Source organism: Aethalodelphis obliquidens, unplaced genomic scaffold (assembly GCF_003676395.1).
Source record: "Aethalodelphis obliquidens isolate GAN/ISIS:26980383/991018 unplaced genomic scaffold, ASM367639v1 scaffold11, whole genome shotgun sequence".
Lineage (NCBI taxonomy): Eukaryota > Metazoa > Chordata > Mammalia > Artiodactyla > Delphinidae > Aethalodelphis > Aethalodelphis obliquidens.
In genome coordinates this window covers 21358731-21376023 of record NW_020837955.1, presented here as the reverse complement: position 1 = coordinate 21376023, position 17293 = coordinate 21358731, and the positions used below count along the sequence as shown (strand labels likewise).

At 39.0% G+C, this 17293-nt stretch overlaps 1 protein-coding gene across 1 annotated transcript in view; it reads right to left on the bottom strand.

Moving 5' to 3' along the window:
• The window catches only part of CFAP58 (cilia and flagella associated protein 58), a 43255-nt gene extending 26320 nt beyond the window's left edge, over positions 1–16935 (bottom strand). Inside the window, exons 1-8 of the mRNA XM_027113081.1 lie at positions 16891–16935; positions 16417–16698; positions 14220–14368; positions 11671–11827; positions 10553–10747; positions 8366–8503; positions 6242–6401; positions 2569–2651 (exon numbers count right to left, since the gene is read on the bottom strand). Of these exons, the coding sequence (XP_026968882.1) occupies positions 2569–2651; positions 6242–6401; positions 8366–8503; positions 10553–10747; positions 11671–11827; positions 14220–14368; positions 16417–16698; positions 16891–16935 (1209 nt within the window). The remainder of the gene's footprint in view (positions 1–2568; positions 2652–6241; positions 6402–8365; positions 8504–10552; positions 10748–11670; positions 11828–14219; positions 14369–16416; positions 16699–16890) is intronic.
• Between the last annotated feature and the right edge of the window lie 358 nt (positions 16936–17293).

Genomic DNA, 17293 nt, shown 5'->3' with positions numbered 1-17293 from the left:
CAACACTGTGAATGTACTAAATGTCACTAATGGCAAACTTTGTTTTGTATGTATTTTACAACAGTAAAAAAGAATTAACCTGTTTTTTTAAAAAACACAGATGTTCCAACTCCAGAGACTCTGGTTCAGTGGAGCTGTTATGCACCTAAATTTTTTTAAAAAGCTGCCCTGCTGGTTTCTGATGCTATAATAGAAATGCCTTGGGTTGGCTGCCCAAGGAGCCAGGTTGTTCCTCTGAAACACAGAGTTAATAGAGTGCAACTCTGGCAGCCATGCTCATGATGGAGCAGAGCTTGTCTGTTTCTCTAGCCACAGCTGAATGGATCCAGTGACTTTTGAAATAGGGCCTCCAGATTTTTGTAACTCAGTAGAAGATGTAAACTTGAGAGCTGCTGGTGATAGCTTTTTTCTGCCATATGGACAGGGAAACAGAGAGAGACGATCCTCACTAAAAGACAGAAATGAAGCAAAAACTCAGCTGGAAGTCTAGTGGTGGAAGTAGAGAGCTTTCTGTGCATCCCAAGAGTGTTAGGCCAGGTTCCTATCTGTTCCTGAGGCCCAGCTGTATCCTTGGGTTCCATGAGGTGCCTCATAATTCCTTCACAAATCTCTAACCAATACAGACCTTCAGCCAGGTCTGAAAGCCACTGGCATAAACAGGTTAAAAAAAAATGAACATTAAACCTTGGTCGGATGACAATGTAGAAAATGGAAAAGGTCAACTTTACTTTCAAGTATTGAATTAAACATTTGCTCTATGAAAGATAAAGCCACTTCAACATGACACTGAAAGAACCAAATATATTAACATTGCCGCCTGTCAAAACTATGTCACTCACTCACTCAATGGTGGCATTTCAAGTCAGTGGGGAAAGAATGTATTATCAGTAAAGGCTGACTGCATACCTGCAGAGGGGCAGGTGCTGTGCCAGGCATTAGGATGCAACGGCCCGGGAAAAAAAAAGTTAAAAAAGTACCCTGCCCTAAAGAAGGAGTTGACGTAGTCAGATCAAACAAAATAAGTATAAAATTAATGTGTTAGGTGTCCTATTGTGGCAGAAAACCTATAGGTTGTTTATCAGAATATATAAAATATAAATGGATTAAATATTGTATGGGTTACAAATAAATTTAAAAATCTAAATCCAACATAATTTACACATATAAATTTATAGAATAAAGAAACAGTTACTAGGATCATGCAAAAAAAATTGATGACTTTCTTAAGGAGTGCTCAGCATGTAAAGATATCTAATCTTATACTATTTCCTGAGATTCCCTAAATAGTCTACTTTAAGCTAGAGAGTAATCTATTCAATACTTTGTTAACATTTATTCAATTCTGGGAAACTTAAAGAAGTAATAAAAATTCGGAATGAACAAATATAGGCTGTATCTACTTTGATGAGATGAAGCTATCTTGGCCAAAAGCCATCAGGCTGTCTGCTCCGGAAGCAGCCTGCCCACTCTACACCTGGCCCATCGCTTTTTCCTCCCTGGAGGAAATCCTTGAGCAGGAATGTTTACCCTAAATCCTTGAAAGTAGTTAATCTCCTAAGAGTGACTGTCAATCAAAGGAATCCTCTGGAAGGGGCAAGGAGGGGAAAGGGGGAGTGGTCTGCCTTGAATGGAGGATTTCCAGGCCTCAAGCTCCCCCAACCCCTCCCTCAGCTTTGGACCACATTGAGCTCAAAGACTAGGAGAAATAAGGGCCAAAGACAGAAACGAAAACCTACAACACTCCTGAAAAGATGGTGGAAAGGTTAGAGACTCTTTATATGGCCAACCAGCCATCCTTCAAACACCTAGAAGTTAAATTTTATTAGCACTCACTTGTATTTTCTGGATTAGCACAAGTTGCAGATTATAGATATTAAAATCAGAAATTTTGGACTTCCCTGGTGATGCAGTGGTTAAGAATCCGCCTGCCAATGCAGGGGACACAAGTTCGAGCCCTGGTCCAGGAAAATCCCACATGCCGCGGAGCAACTAAGCCCGTGCGCCACAACTACTGAGCCTGTACTCTAGAGCCTGCGAGCCACGACTACTGAGCCTACGTGCCACAACTACTGAAGCCCGTGTGCCTAGAGCCTGTGCTCCGCAACAAGAGAAGCCACCGCAATGAGAAGCCCGCGCACCGCAACCAAGAGCAGCCCCCCACTCGCCGCAACTAGAGAAAAGCCTGCGCGCAGCAACGAAGACCCAACGCAGCCAAAAATCAAGCAATAAATAGATTTATTAAAATCAGAAATTCTGATCAACTGCTAAGATGCCAAATAACACACCAGCAATAAAAACAGAAACCACAAGACACTCTGAAATCCCCTGCTGGTTTATATGATAATTCTCCGAAGTCCCTTTGTGCTCATAGGTGATAATGCGGTTTCAATTCACAGCCAGTGAATGGTGGAATGTGGATAGCTGCTTAGAGGAAAATTGAGCACTATTATTAATTCTAATCTACTTTTGTTTGCCTCAGAGTTTTCTCTCCCCTGCAACCAGTTATAGGCAGATATTATAGCACTAAAGAAAGACATTTATTTACCAGTGTTAGTGTAACAAACTCACCTTATTCAATAGGTCCCTTTCTCTCAGAAGCTCATCTACTGCTTTCTTATCAAGTTCTGCTTGTTTCTTGGAAGCCTCCACCTCTACATCACCAGGGAGAAAAACAATAATAAATATAAAGAAAACCTAAGAAAGAATCTGCCAAAGCCAAAGTGACATAAAACTGCTTTATAGGGGCTTCCCTGGTGGCGCAGTGGCTGAGGGTCTGCCTGCCGATGCAGGGGACACAGGTTCGTGCCTCTGTAGCTATAAAACTACTTTTCGTTGAGTGTTCCGTGATCTTCATTATAACTCAGTGAGGTAGGTCTTCCTGTCCCTGAGGCTTAAAGGCCTATATGCCAAGGGTGCACAGCCAAGAGGTGGCAGGGCTGAGATTGGGAGTTTGGTCTCTCTGACTTCAATAAGTCCTTGCTTTTTAAATCTTTTTTATTATACAAGTAATTAGAAATACAGGAAGAAATTGGAAATAAAAATAAACAGAAGGGAAAATTTTCTAAATCAGAATCTACTTAGGATTTTGATGTGTCTCTTTTCTGACTTTTTCCTATGCAAATATACATGTGTATATAAATATGAATATTTATACACCACATACACCAAGAGGGAATCATACCACACATACAGTTTTGTAACTTGTTTTATAATTAACAAACATAAAATAAATACCTCTCTATATTGTAAATGTATATCTACATCAGAATTTCTAATGACTTCATATTTCACTGTATAAAAATGTATAATTTATTTAGCCAATCCCCATCTTAACATTTAAGTTGCTTCTTCTTTTTTAATTTTTTTGCAATTATAAGCAATAATCCTATGAAAGTTCCTGTTCATTTGTTCCTCTAGGAGAGGAAGTCCTGGATCAAAAGTGATTTTCTTTTTAAAAACATTTCTCCCCTACTGCCGAATTCTCTCCAAAAATTAATAGCAGTTTAAATCCACACCCAAACCACCACTGTTATTATCACTCTCTTTGATCTTTGACAACCTGATAGATTTTTCTAAACCAGTATGTCCATATTTAATTTACATTTCTTTGATTAGTAGTGAAGTAGACTACTTTTCCTGTTTAATAATCATTTATTTGTTTTTCTGTTTTTCAAATTGTCCACACTGGCTCTTTGCTCATTTTTCTCATGAATTGTTTACCTTTTTATGAATTTGTAAGAGCTCCTTATATATAATAAGGATACTAACTCTTTGGCAATATTTTAGACAATTTGCCTTCACATATAGTCTTTTGCTGCTAAAAAAAAAAAATTACCTTTAATTTCATTAAATCTCTGCATTTTGGCTTTATTGTTCCTATATTTGACCTTAACTTTTTTCCCAAAAAGTAGTTTATTGTCATACTACCATTTTCTTAATAATCCATACTGCACACTGGTATGAAATGACACCTTTATCTTAGATGATAACCGTGGGTCTTTTTGTGGCCTTTCTGATCTCCATTGATCTGTTTATTCAGGCATTTTCACTAAACTATTTGATTACTGAAGTGTTATAATACATTTAAACACCTGGTAAGGCAAATGTTCCCTTCTCACTCTTCTTTTCCAGAATTTTATAGCTATTGTCACAAGTTTATTCTTCTGGAGGAAACTTAGAATCAGTTTTCAAGTCCCAAGCAACATAACTCACTGAAATTTTTTTTGGAAATATTAAACGTGTAGATTAATTTGGACAGATTTATATCTTTATCATATCGAGTTTTCTCATCCAGAAACTTGGTGTATCTGTCCATTTTTCAAGTCTTCTTTTATATCCCTGAAAAGAATTCTGTAGTGTTTTATATATATATGTCTTACAGATATCTTGGTAACTTTATTCATAGATATTTTATTACTTTAGTTGCTATTGTGAAAGGGGGGTTTTCCATCATATATTGTAACTGGTTCTTTGTAGGAAAGAAAGCTATTGATATCCATATATTTATTTTATAACCTGCACCCTGTTGAACTCTTGTTAGTTCTGGCAATTTTTCAGTTCATTTCTTGGATTTTGTGGTAGGAAATCATAACATATGTGGTAGGAAATCATGCTCCTAACCATTATGTCACTCTTTGATAGGGCACAACAAAAGGAAGTGCTCCGTAAGAAGAAATAATGATGTTAACGATATCTGTAAAATAACCAGAAGAGAAAGCACGATGACTTCTGTAAACATGATTTAGGGATGAAGGATTGGGTTCAATACTTAATGGATAAAATTTTTTTTCAAAGCTTAGAACTATCACCAGCAAAAATACAGAAATTTTAATATGGAGTGTTTTCTGAAATTCACTAAGCCAGTTACAAAACATGCTCTACTAGTTCTATTTTTTTTTTCATATCTGTCATTGAAGACATTAGATTGTAAACTCATGCTAGACTGTAAGCATCCTGAGGGCAGGAACCTCCATGCACCCAATGCATAGCATAATGCCTGCACATAGTGTGTACTCAATTTATTGAATGAATAAATAAATGGAGAAATTATCAATATCAGCTGCAACTGTGCCTCAGTAAAAGATTATTTCCAATGTCTTAGGAGGAAAAATATCTGCACTTCTCAAAGACGTGACAAATATTTCTAATAATCTTATCTAGACATTTAGATTTTACTTAACTTTTAGGGAGGCACTGTACATTTTTTGCTTCTATGTATGTTATCTCAGTCAGTAATTTACAGCTGAGGTCAATGAGGTGTTCCTACCCCACATTTTCTGGTGCAGTCAGAATTCAAACCCTGATCCTCTGTCTCCAAGTCTCTGAGCTGTTTCTACCACACCATATTTAACTAACATATCCTATTTTTAATTATATTCTTTTTCAGAATGAGATAGTATTCTCTTACTACTTTTATAGGTGGTAATATATCTGGATAACAATAGATGACTTTTTTTTTTTTTTGGTCGCACTGCACGGCATGCATCCCCGACCAGGGATCGAACCCACACCCCCTGCAGTGGATGCACAGAGTCTTAACCACTGGACCGCCAGGAAAGTCCCAATAGATGACATTTAGTAAGCACTTACTGTGTGCTAGGCACTGTCCCAAGAGCTTTCTATATGTTAGCCATTTCATCCCCAACAGCTAAATGTGATAGAGGTGGGATCTGAACCCAGGTAGATTTGACTCGAGAGTTTGTATCCTTAATGATGTTTCTGTACTACACAGCCTCCTGTGGCACTTAAATTTTCCCTTCACAGGTCAATGTGATAGTTGGCTAAAACAAGTGTTTCCCATATGGTAAAGTACTAACAGAGGAAAGGAGTTAGAAGCCATTAATTTTTGTCTCACTGATTCTGGGTATACTATTGTCTCAAATACTGCTCATGTGGAATATTCATTTGAATTTATCCCGCATCTTCGGTGAAAAAAGAAGACTGAAGGAAAAGACATGTAGAACCCAGACCTAAGGTTATAGATGCTATTTACTCCATTGACAAATACTGAAAAATACTTTGGGCTCAGTATAACCTGTTGAAGAGTTTTTTAAGGTAAGAAAGTTCAAGGTATTCAAAACCATGTCTCCTCCATATTATCTACTTACCGTTTTGAATGTTATTTTACTGAATTCATTTGGCATGGTTTGTGTTTGCATGCATGGAGTTGCCAGATGACATTGGTTACCAATGAAACGCTCATAAACTAATAAAACAAAGCACAAAATGATTCTTGGCTTACCTCTCTCTAATCCCAAGATCTGAATTTTCAGGGTTTCCTTGTGCTGTTCCACTTCTCCCTTTTGACTTTCAATCTGGTGCAATTTCTTATGGATTTGTTCTCTGATTTTGTTGAGCTTCCCAATCTCAAGGCGCAACTGATGGACTTCTTCCTCTTTGGCCTATGATTATTGAGAGAGGATTAACCAGGGACACTCAGTCAATAAAGAGCCGGTGACTGGATGATGGTAAACTCACAACCAATAAAAGGACACTGTTCCTATGTCAGTGTAAAGCTGTTCTGTGGGATTAAATCAAAACACACAGTTTGGTTTTTGAGAGAAACTGAAAAAGTCTATATAAGCCATAATAAAATATATGGCTGTATGAGCTAAAAACAATGAAAAGACTGATTAAACCTGATACCTCAAGATACCATGGAACTGTTGAATCAAACAAGATAAGAACGCTGAGTTGTATCATAAATGTGTGAAATTTGTGTACAAATGCTGTAGTGATTAGCAACTTTCATAGACTCACAAAGTGATCTCTCTTAGAGGTTATTAACATGCTATAAAATATTGAGTCTTTCGGATCCACATGTCCACTGTAGTGCAATTACATAACGTTAGAAAAGGGGCCCTCCTTCCTCAGAGTATGTTAGTCAATGACTGTATATATGGACAGGTGGACAGGGTAGCATTAATAAGCAAGTCTACACGATGTCAAAAGGTATCAAAACAGCAATTCCAGCAAAGTAAAGCACCAGATTTTTGTCTATGGATTTCAAGTTTTATGAATTTTTTTTAAATTCATTTTTAAAAAAATGTGCCATTCTTAGAAATGACTGGGAAAGCAACTAGTGATCCTATTGCAAATAAAGAGTAGCAATTATTCCTAGTTCTTGACAATGAAGAGGCTTCACTTAGCTGGGCACGTTATCCTCAGATCACTGCTAGAAGCAGAATCCCATAGGTTTAGGATCTGATAACAAAAATATTCCATCTTTCAAGGTGCCCCATGCATGTCATCAAAGGAGAGAATTATTGGCATAAGTATTTTTCCTTTAATTTCACCTTAGGGGCTAATACATTATTTTGCCTTCAGTAGTCGTTTCATTTCTGCTTTAACTTGGAGCATTCTCATAAAGAACGGTTTTGAGTCAAACATTTCTGGACTGCTTAAATGTTCCTCAGCCTCAGATCCTACCAGGTCCAAATTAGTTCATCTAAGGCCCCTTTCAATTAAAACAATAAGATGTTCTAATTCAGTAGTTATTAATCCAGACCCCATGGTTAGAAAAATTAATCCAGACCCCATGGTTAGACTTCAGAAAAATCCTGTAAACCTCTAAGACTGCAGGCAAAACAAGACACAAGATGTGCAAATAAGTGTGCGTGCGTGTGTATGTGCACGCACACACACGCTTTCATCAGATTCTCAAAAGGTGCTGTGATGCAAAAACTGTTAAGATTTACTACTCGAATCAATGTATTTTCCTGATTAGTCACTCATTTTATGCCCAGTATTCTAACATGACTAGAGTAGGGCTTATGGATTTTTCAGAATTGGTGATAAACATAAAGCCGCGCTGCTAAGCATGTAGGCAGACAATATGTATCCAAGTATAAAACGGTTATCCAAACTTAATTTGCAAGCACTCTTTAATCAGGGCAGGGAGAATAGGAGACCTATCTTGAAATTTACATTGGACAGAAGTGAAAAATCATGATTCTGCAGTCCTAAGCGTAGATATCAAATAGTACCAGTCCGTCCCCCACCCCTCTCACTCCATACAAGTAGTGAAATACAATCTCACTTCTTTGCCACTCACATGTGTAAATGGTTTCTAGCTCTGGGAAACTGGTTACTTGCAAGGCTAAATTACAGAGGTGAACATCTGAGCTCACTTTGGAAAGTATTTGCATAGTCATATGATTAATAATCAGCTTAGCAATGTTATAAGAATGGAAGTTATCAAACTGCTTCCGGGCATAAAGCAATCACTGTAGGTTTACACCTGCCTCTGAAGGACCAAGGCTAATCCACGTTATCCAACCAAAGGCTAGAACAGCATCAGCCAATTCATATTAATAGGGAATGAAGGAGGGCATGCTAGGGAACAGATATGTCACTTGGTGTTTACTTTGAGCTCCAACGCCTTCTGCTGGTTTTCCTGGGATAGCTGCTCACAGATCAAACTATGCTGTTCGTTTTCTTGCTGAAGTTTAGCATTTCTCATCTGAAACTGCTCCAGCTCCTTTGCAGCTCTCTCATTCAGTATCTGAAAGATGCAGAACGAGCTGGTTAACGCTTTTGAATCTGATTACAGTAGCTGCACATCCACGCAGGAGGCCATGCAGACCTCCTGGGACAAGCACGGCAACCACACTTTTTTTGTCTTCGCAGAAATTGTTCTTTCTCCCCAGTGAAAGCATGAAGGCACTCAAATATGATGAATGTTAAATGGCTGGGGGAAATGATGCCTTCTAATGAATAACACAGAGAACATATTTTTTTTTCTGGGCACCTTGGGAAGTCTTGTTCACAGGTGGTGGATAAATATTTTAATGCCTGTTTGCCATTTGGCAGGCTTAGCGTACACAACAATTGCTATAATCATTGCAAATGAGCTAGAGATCCAAACGAGCTTTATCGGCTGTGGGGCTCAGAAGCTATATCTTCAGAAGCAAATCCTGCATTAGCATGCCTACAACATTTTCATGAACAGAACCATTCACTAACACCAACACAAAACAATTCCCCTTCATCCAACTTAAGTCAAAACTGTGGAGTAGTAGTGGAATGATTTCTACCTCCCTGACTTCAGTGTCAGTTGGATTTTCCCCTTCCCAACTTGACTATTCAGAGAAGACAAGGTTTTATAAAAACAGAGGATTATATTTTGGGAAGTCATTTCTATTGGGAAAATATTAGGGAGATGGAGGGATATCAAAAAAAAGAGAGAAGATGGCTTAGAAGACACTTACTCCAATATATAACTTCCACTCAAGCAAAAGTTAAACACAGAAAGAATCTATCCAACTTCCCATCAATAGGGACTAAATAAAATTTTCCATGGGTCCTGGATGTTGCTAAACAAAGTACTATAGTTTTAACGTGATAACCAAAAACCTCTCAAATTTCAGGCTCAAAGAAAGCCACATGTTTTTTTCATGGATGTTGCACACTGCATATTATCTATTTGATTTCTGGCTTTATATAAAATTAATAAAGCAATTGACAAATGTGTTCTACTATCTAATTTTTTAAGTAGAAAAATGATGTATGGCTTAAAAATACTTTGGAAACTTCCTCAGAGAACATGTTTTCAAGAAATGACTTTTTTCAATTAGATGAAATGGTTCTTCTTTAAGAAATTAGAAAAGACAGACTAGCATTTGTGTTACCTTAAACTGTTATTACAGAGGAAATGTTTTTTAAATATTTAAAACGCATAAAGACAGTGTGTGGTTTCCCAAACTTGAAAATTAAACCTGTTAAATATAAATCACGCTATATTCACAGGCTGGAATGCTTAGAGCAATGAGAGTGAATGGTCTTCTGAGCTCTGTCCAATAGAACTTCCTGCAATGAACTAAATGTTCTCTATGTGCACTGTCCAATACGGTATCTACTAGCCCCATGTAGCTATGGAGCACTTGAAATGGTGCTGGTGCAATTGAGGGACTGAATTTTTAATTTTATTTAATTTCAAATAATTTAAATGTAAATAGCTGTATGTGGCTAGTGGCTACCATATTGGATACTGTGGTTCTATAACTATGTGGCAACAACATAAGTGAATCTCAAAAACAGGATATGAGGAGAAAGATATTAGACACAAAAGAGTACATCCTATATAATTTAATTTCTGTAAAGTACAAAAGCAGGCAAAACTAACCTCTGCTTAGAATTCAGAAGAGCGCTGACCTCTGGGGAGAGAGTGACTGGGAAGGGGCACAAGGAGTCTCCCGGGGTGCTATTTCTCAGGCTGGGCGCGGGTAACCAAGACGTGTTCAAGGGGAGAAAATTCATCAAGCTGTATACTTGTGACTTATACACTTTTCTATGTGTATGTTACACATCAATAAAAGGATAAAAAGAGATTAACCTGTTGGAGCATGGCAGGAGGGGGCTGGGGGTAGAGTATAGGTAGAGCATATCTACCTATAAGAGCCATTCAAAGACCAAACACAGTACAGTGCTACGTGCTGTGTTACCAACATCCACCAACATCTGCAGTGAAGGGAGTTTGCTGCTTTCCAAAGAAAATTCAAAAATCCCCGTTCTTGTCTGGCCAGGCCCCGTGGTGCAGCCCTGCCCAGCCTACCTTCTGTTCCTTCAGCTGCTGCTCCAGCTTCTGAAGCTCCTCCTTGCTCTTCTGCACGTACTGCTGCAGGGCCTTGATTTCTGTCTGCCTGGTGTCCATGTCCGTCTGAATCTGCTTGAGCTCTTTCTCTAGTTTTTCCTTCTTCCGAGTCTCCCGCAAAGCTTCGTTCTGATGTTGCTGGATTTCTTGTTGGAACTACAGGCACGGAAAGGACGATGGGGGTTGGGGAGCGGGAGATGAGCCCCTCAGGACGGGTCTCAACCAGCTGAACTTTTCCCGCTCTCAGATATTTTCAGGGCAATGACTCTGAAGTAGTATTTCTCCTGCAGGAGAGTCATCTTTGAACTTCAATGTTCAAACTTTTCAAGAATATTCTGTATTATTTTTCAGAGCCTTGGCACCAAACAGCCACCCTGAAGGTGGGAACAAATCCACAAAGAAAGGTATAAAATCCAGTTAAATACTGGAAGCCCAGAATTCTAGGGAAGTCAAACATGGAAAGAATTCATCTAACTCTCCATCAACAGAAACTAAATAAAATGTAGCCAGCTACCCTAAATAGGAAAGTGTATTTTCCATGAGTCCTGGATATTGCTAAACAAAGTACTACAGTTTTATCATGACAGCCAAATTCTATGAAAAGTCCTTCTCCTATCTCATGATCAAAGGAGTCTCCTGTTTTTCTCCTCAAGCCTGCGCTTGTATACCATCTATTTGACTTCTGGCTTTATAGAAAAGTATTCAGAAGGATTCAGCTAGATGACTTCCTTACACAGGAGAAAGGCCAGGGGAACTGCTTTCACCATCCCCAGATGCAGGGCGCCCTGGCTGTCACAGGGGACACCTTCTTGGGCCAGAAATGTAAGCAGTGCCCTATCTTGGTGACTTCTCAGACAGAGAATGACTCAGGTAAAACTGCTCTTGCAAAAACAAACCAGAGAAATAAGCAAAACAATGGATGCTTCATTTGGTGACCGGGCCAGGGGCAAGGGGGGGGTGGGGGGGAGGGAGGGTCATAAATCTGAGAAAGGAACAAGACCGGAAGGGAGCCTGGAGAAGGACAAAACCTCCTCCTAGAAGGTAATGGTCCTTGTCTTGCTCTCCGTGTCAGAGCAGACCTGACTGATGGTCTGCTCGGCCTCTTCCCTGGACCGCTCCATTTCTTGTTGCTGTTCAGTGGTCTGAGCTAAGGCCTCTCGTAATTTCACCACTTCTGAGAAGAGTTGGTCTCGCTCCTTTGTCACTTCTTCTTTGAACTTCAGCAAATCTCGGATACTAAAATAGAAGAACATGGGAGTCAGACGAAATGGCCATCTGCTCAGGGAGCCTTCTTATCATCCTCTGAGCTCGTTTTCATGGGAAAGACTTATGGTCAAGGATCAACACTATTCAGGTGTGAGAGAAAGATCTTTATGCCCTGATGTGGGAGCTGTTTCTGAGGGTTTTTTGTTGTTTTTTTTGTTGTTTTTTTTGCGGTACGCAGGCCTCTCACTGCTGTGGCCTCTCCTGTTGCGGAGCACAGGCTCCGGACGTGCAGGCTCAGCGGCCATGGCTCACGGGCCCAGCCGCTCCGCGGCATGTGGGATCTTCCCGGACCGGGGCACGGACCCGCGTCCCCTGCATCGGCAGGCGGACTCCCAACCACTGCGCCACCAGGGAAGCCCTGTTTCTGAGTTTTTAACTGAAAAAGAGGATGTTCCAATAATAATATGCATAATATGACCCCTTTTCTTATTTTTAAGCAATTACAGTCTGTGTGTGTGTGTGTGTGTGTGTGTGTGTGTGTGTGTGTGTGTGTACTATAGGCATTTTTATAGAAGTCCAGAAAAATAGGCATCAAATTGATAACTGGTTATCTCTGAGGAGTGAAATTTAGGGTGCAAGAGTTGGGGGGGCTGATTTCTACTCCTTGCTTTCCACACCCCTGTAGTATTCATTCTGAAAGTAGAAAAACTATGTCTGATAAGACCTGTGCAGCAGAATTCATCTAGAACAAGGCAGCTACTTTAGAGCTGAGAAAGCAGAGAACTTGCATTTGAGACACTTGCAGCTGACAGACATCAAATGACTGTTGGAAACACAGTAATTCGATAATATGTATCGACCAACACTTTTGATATAATTGTTTAATTAAGAACCTTCAAAACCGCAAACTCTTCTCCATAAACAAGACCTTAAATTCTAAGGTTACTGTAAAGACAGACAGTTACACCTAAGCGCACTGCTGAAGATAAAATTCTGAGTTGGATTGTTTCATCAGTTCTCCTCCTCATGTTCTGATTTTCATTAAAACTCCTCCTAACCAAATCAGTTCCCTCATGATGCTCTTCAACAGTTGTTCTTCAATAGTTGCTCTGATTGTGCATGACTTCTTTTAATAAGAAAATAGAGTCCATTATTATGAACACCACATCTACTGTTTATTTTACCTATTCAACATTTGATAAACGTATCTAGAAAGTATAAGAAATCTAGACAGCAGGTAGATTTAGTTAAGGATGCCTAAGGAAGTGTATGCTCATTCCTGGCTCATTAATTTATGCAAGGTTTTGCATGCCCTACAGAGTGCTAGATTCCTGGAGGAAAGGTAAAGATAGATGTCTTCCCTCAAGGAGTTTACAGCTTAATGGGCAGAGAAGCTCAAATAATTTCAGTACCATGTGATCAGTGCCATACTTGAGGGAGATGTTGGGTCCTATGGAAACAGGGAACACAATGACTCTTCTGCCTGGTCACTGGGTCTGAGGCTTGGGAGGAGTTTGGAACAGAGATGCTGACGGTGATAAAGTTAAGATGGTGTTTAAGATAGGTCTTGAAGGATGAATAGTTGTTTACTGGGTGGAGAGGGAAGAAAAAGGATCCCTGGCATATAAAACAGTATGTCCAAAGACATGGAGGCATGAGCAAGCATGGTGCTGCTGGGCGTGAGTCTAGCAAGGCTGACTGGGGCAGATCTACAAAGGGCTCTGCAAGACACGTTCAAGACTTTGGGCTTTATCCTTAGGAAATGGGTAGCTGTCGAAGGTGCATATGCTGGAGATGGAAGCATGTAGCTACATGTTTTAGAAGAGTAAGTCTGGTATGGAAGATGGTAAAGAGGGGAGATGTCTCCTCAAAGGCAGGGAGAACAGTTAGAAGTCTACTGCCAAATCCAGCAGAGAACAGGGGAGCCGCTGCTGATAGGAGGAGGGGAAGAATGAAGTGATGTTTAGAAGACTGAGTCAACAAGACGAAACGTTAAGGGATGAAGGAGTAACAAGTGTGAAGAGCAACTGTTTTCTGGCCTAGAATCTGAGGTGGTAGGAAGGACAGTGATATGGCTAATCATGGGGCAGGGGGTGTATGGGAGGGGCTGGGAATCTGGGTAGAAAGTCAGCCATTCCACACAAGTTTGAGAGAAATAAGGTTAAAATCTTTACTCATTTTAAAACTGTAGCACGGATTTTATAGAGCCAGAAGTTTGATATAACCATGAATTAGAAGCTCTTGGGCATGGAGAAAGGGAGTATTAAAAAGAAAAAAATGGCAATAGATAGAACCCAACAAAGTAGAGTCTTGTATTCACAAAGAACATTCAAGATGGTACCGGCAAGCCCCAGGCTGTCTGTTGAAGAAGGAGGCCTCTGCAAAAGCAAGTTCAACATGAATCAAGACGGCTATGACCTACTTGCTATCCTGGTCCATGGAGAGTCCAGACCCTTGCTCGACTAGTTTGCTTAGGTTCACTATTTCCTCTTTCAGGGCAAGAATCGTCTCCTTTGCCTTCTGCTCTTTGTCATAGGCTGAGTCCACCATCTTCCAAGCCTTTTCAATTTCCTAGGTGGGTCATGGGATATCAGTGAGAAAAACCAAACTAGGTTCCAGATGCAAGCTAAATTGAATAAATAGAATAATAAAACAACTACATTATAGAAGCTATTTATGGGGAAAGAAGATTACATGTTATACACTATGTATTAAATGTATATTGATTTACTGCATTGTTCAACATGAGTTAGTCAATACTGAAAAGCAGTTTTAAAGGGGATACTGGCAAAGGATATTTTCTCTTGTGTAGGTAAATGTGGCCACAGGGTTGCTACATACTACAGGGGCTGCTATAACTAATGGTATTATTTCTAGTAAAGATGTTAAGATAGGTTTACAAAATTGAAAATGAAAGCTTATGTGCTTTCCAAGTCCAGATATTTTATAGGAAAAAAAAAAAAGCTTTATCACATAAGGAATGGTCTTGGATCCAAGTCCTAAATTTGAAGCTCTTGATAGGTTCCATATTAAAAATATATTTTGCCCTCAGGCCCCAAGTGAGCTCCTGGATGGCAAGGTGAACTTTAGAGCCATCCATAGAAATGAGGTCTTGGCTGTCACCTAATTGTACACAACAGCCTTGATAATTCCCATTTCCAGAAACCCAAGCCCAGGCCTTCTCATCAAATGCTTATAGGGGAAAAACAAAACTATTCTGAATACAAAGTGGAATATTAACAGAAATACTTAAAAGTGAATTACAGCCATTCGAGTACACGGACGAAGGACAGTAAATGTTGCAACAGCCTTGAGTTTTGCCCTGCCACTTAATTTTCTTGCAAATTTTCATCAAGTGCAATGTGAGTCCTTTTATACAGGTAAGAATCTATATGCTTAAGGTGAAAATATTATTTTATGTTGACAAGGAATAAAATGAGTGGAAGAAATTATTTAATTAAATAAATTCATGCTATTACATTAGAGAGAGAGAGAGATGATTCTTGGGTAACTGCAGCACATAATTTAGTGATTCAAAACAAAATGTCAGTTTAAGGGGTATGTTTTTCTGTAGCAACCATATGTACTATTTTTGGCAAAACAAATGAAGGATATTTAAATGAAATATGATTATATGAAATCTTGTCCAAAGCAAATTCACCAATTATATTTTAATCTATTCATGACTTCCATTTCCAGTTTTTTAATTTACAATAAAAAGTGGGGTCTTTTCTCATCATAACATGATTTAAAGCCTTCTTATATTGGTATTTTGCAAGGAGAAGAAGAAAATAACAATAGAGAGAAAAAGACACTAAAAATAGTGGTTCCTAAGAAAACAGGTAAGTTACATTTTGCACTAGGCTTGGAACTTCATTAGAATTGGGGTATGTTTAATTGCATGATATCAAGGGAATTATCTAAAAAAAACTGCGAATTATTTCTCAGCACTAGGGTTTCAATTATAAATTAAAATATCTTAACCTCTTAACACCCTGCAATCTACAAGGAACATTTGTGTTTTACCTTCAAAATAATGCAACACACTTGAGGATGAAAAAATAAAGTGTAAATAAAAGCCATACTTCCTCAATATCCCTCCCAGACTGAATCCCTGTTCTCGCATTATGAGGAAATGGGACGATCAAGGCAGAAGCAAAGGGGCGATAAGAGGAAAGATCATGAAAACTACCATCTGGAAATTCTCAAGGTAACCTCTCCTAAAACACTGGAAAACGTAGAAACATGAAAAGATCTTTTACAAGCTATCATCATAAGATATTTAATTACTTATCTTGGGTCAAACAAGACATACTGATATTCCTAATACTATACTTACTTATGGCCAACTGTTTTTGTGAACACAGTATTTCTTAGAAACCAAGCCAGTAAGGTTCTACCTTATTTTCTGCATTGTGAAATTCACTCAAGCTAATTAAGTTCTTTGAAAATTAACATTATTCCCTAGGCTTAATGAATATATAAATCATGTAAATTTTTACTTAATAACTCTTTTACTACCAGCCTAGAGCTGCCAGTATAATGAAAGGATGATGTTTTAAGTACAGGATGCATTTATGAAAGCTCGCCATTGGTTCCATTTCTAGAAGATCACTGACCTTCTTCAGGGATGTGATGGTGATCTGATCATCCTGAGAGAGCTTCAGGGCAGTGGCGACCTTCGCGGAATTAACCACGATCTCCGCATTCAGCTCTCTGCACTTGGCCATCAAACGCTTTTCATTGTCATAAGACTTTTTCATGACAGCATGAAGCTTCTCATATTCAACCCTAAATCTCTCCAAACTTTTGTCCCCTGTAAGTTCGCTGAGAACCTCCTGAAAATCCCTTTCTATTTCTTCATACGCAGTTTCCTCCAGCACTAGTTTTTCACTCTTTTCCTGTTCAAAAGGGCAAAGACGGGAATGAAGATTGAAATATTTACCCCATCACTATTCAGGAATGACTTATTATTCGTGAATAAAAGACCTCCATACAAGCAAAGATTGAAATATTTACCCCATCACTATTCAGGACTGACTTATTATTCGTGAATAAAAGACCTTCGTACAAGCAAAATAAAAGCCACTGACAAGCAGACGATTTAAAGCTATATGATGGGAAGGCTCCTTGTTCATCCCGATACCTGTATATATGTATACGTAGCACTGGGACAGTAATATTTTCTACCACATAGTGTTAAGGATTAGATTAAATGGGATAATTCATGTTAAACACTTAGCCAAGTGCCCGGCAAACAGCAGGTACTCAATAAATTTCGAGAGCTATTATGATTATTCCAAGCCTGCTTCTTACTGCCCCCAGGACTGCAGATGGAAGCCACGGTATGTTGAGGTCAGACATAATATAGATACCATGAAACCACACTTACAGTGGAACCCATCCAGAACATGGAATATTCTCTTTAAAAATATCCCATCATTTTTACCCCTTAAAAAATTAGCCTAGGTTATCTCCACAGGAATTTTGAAATGT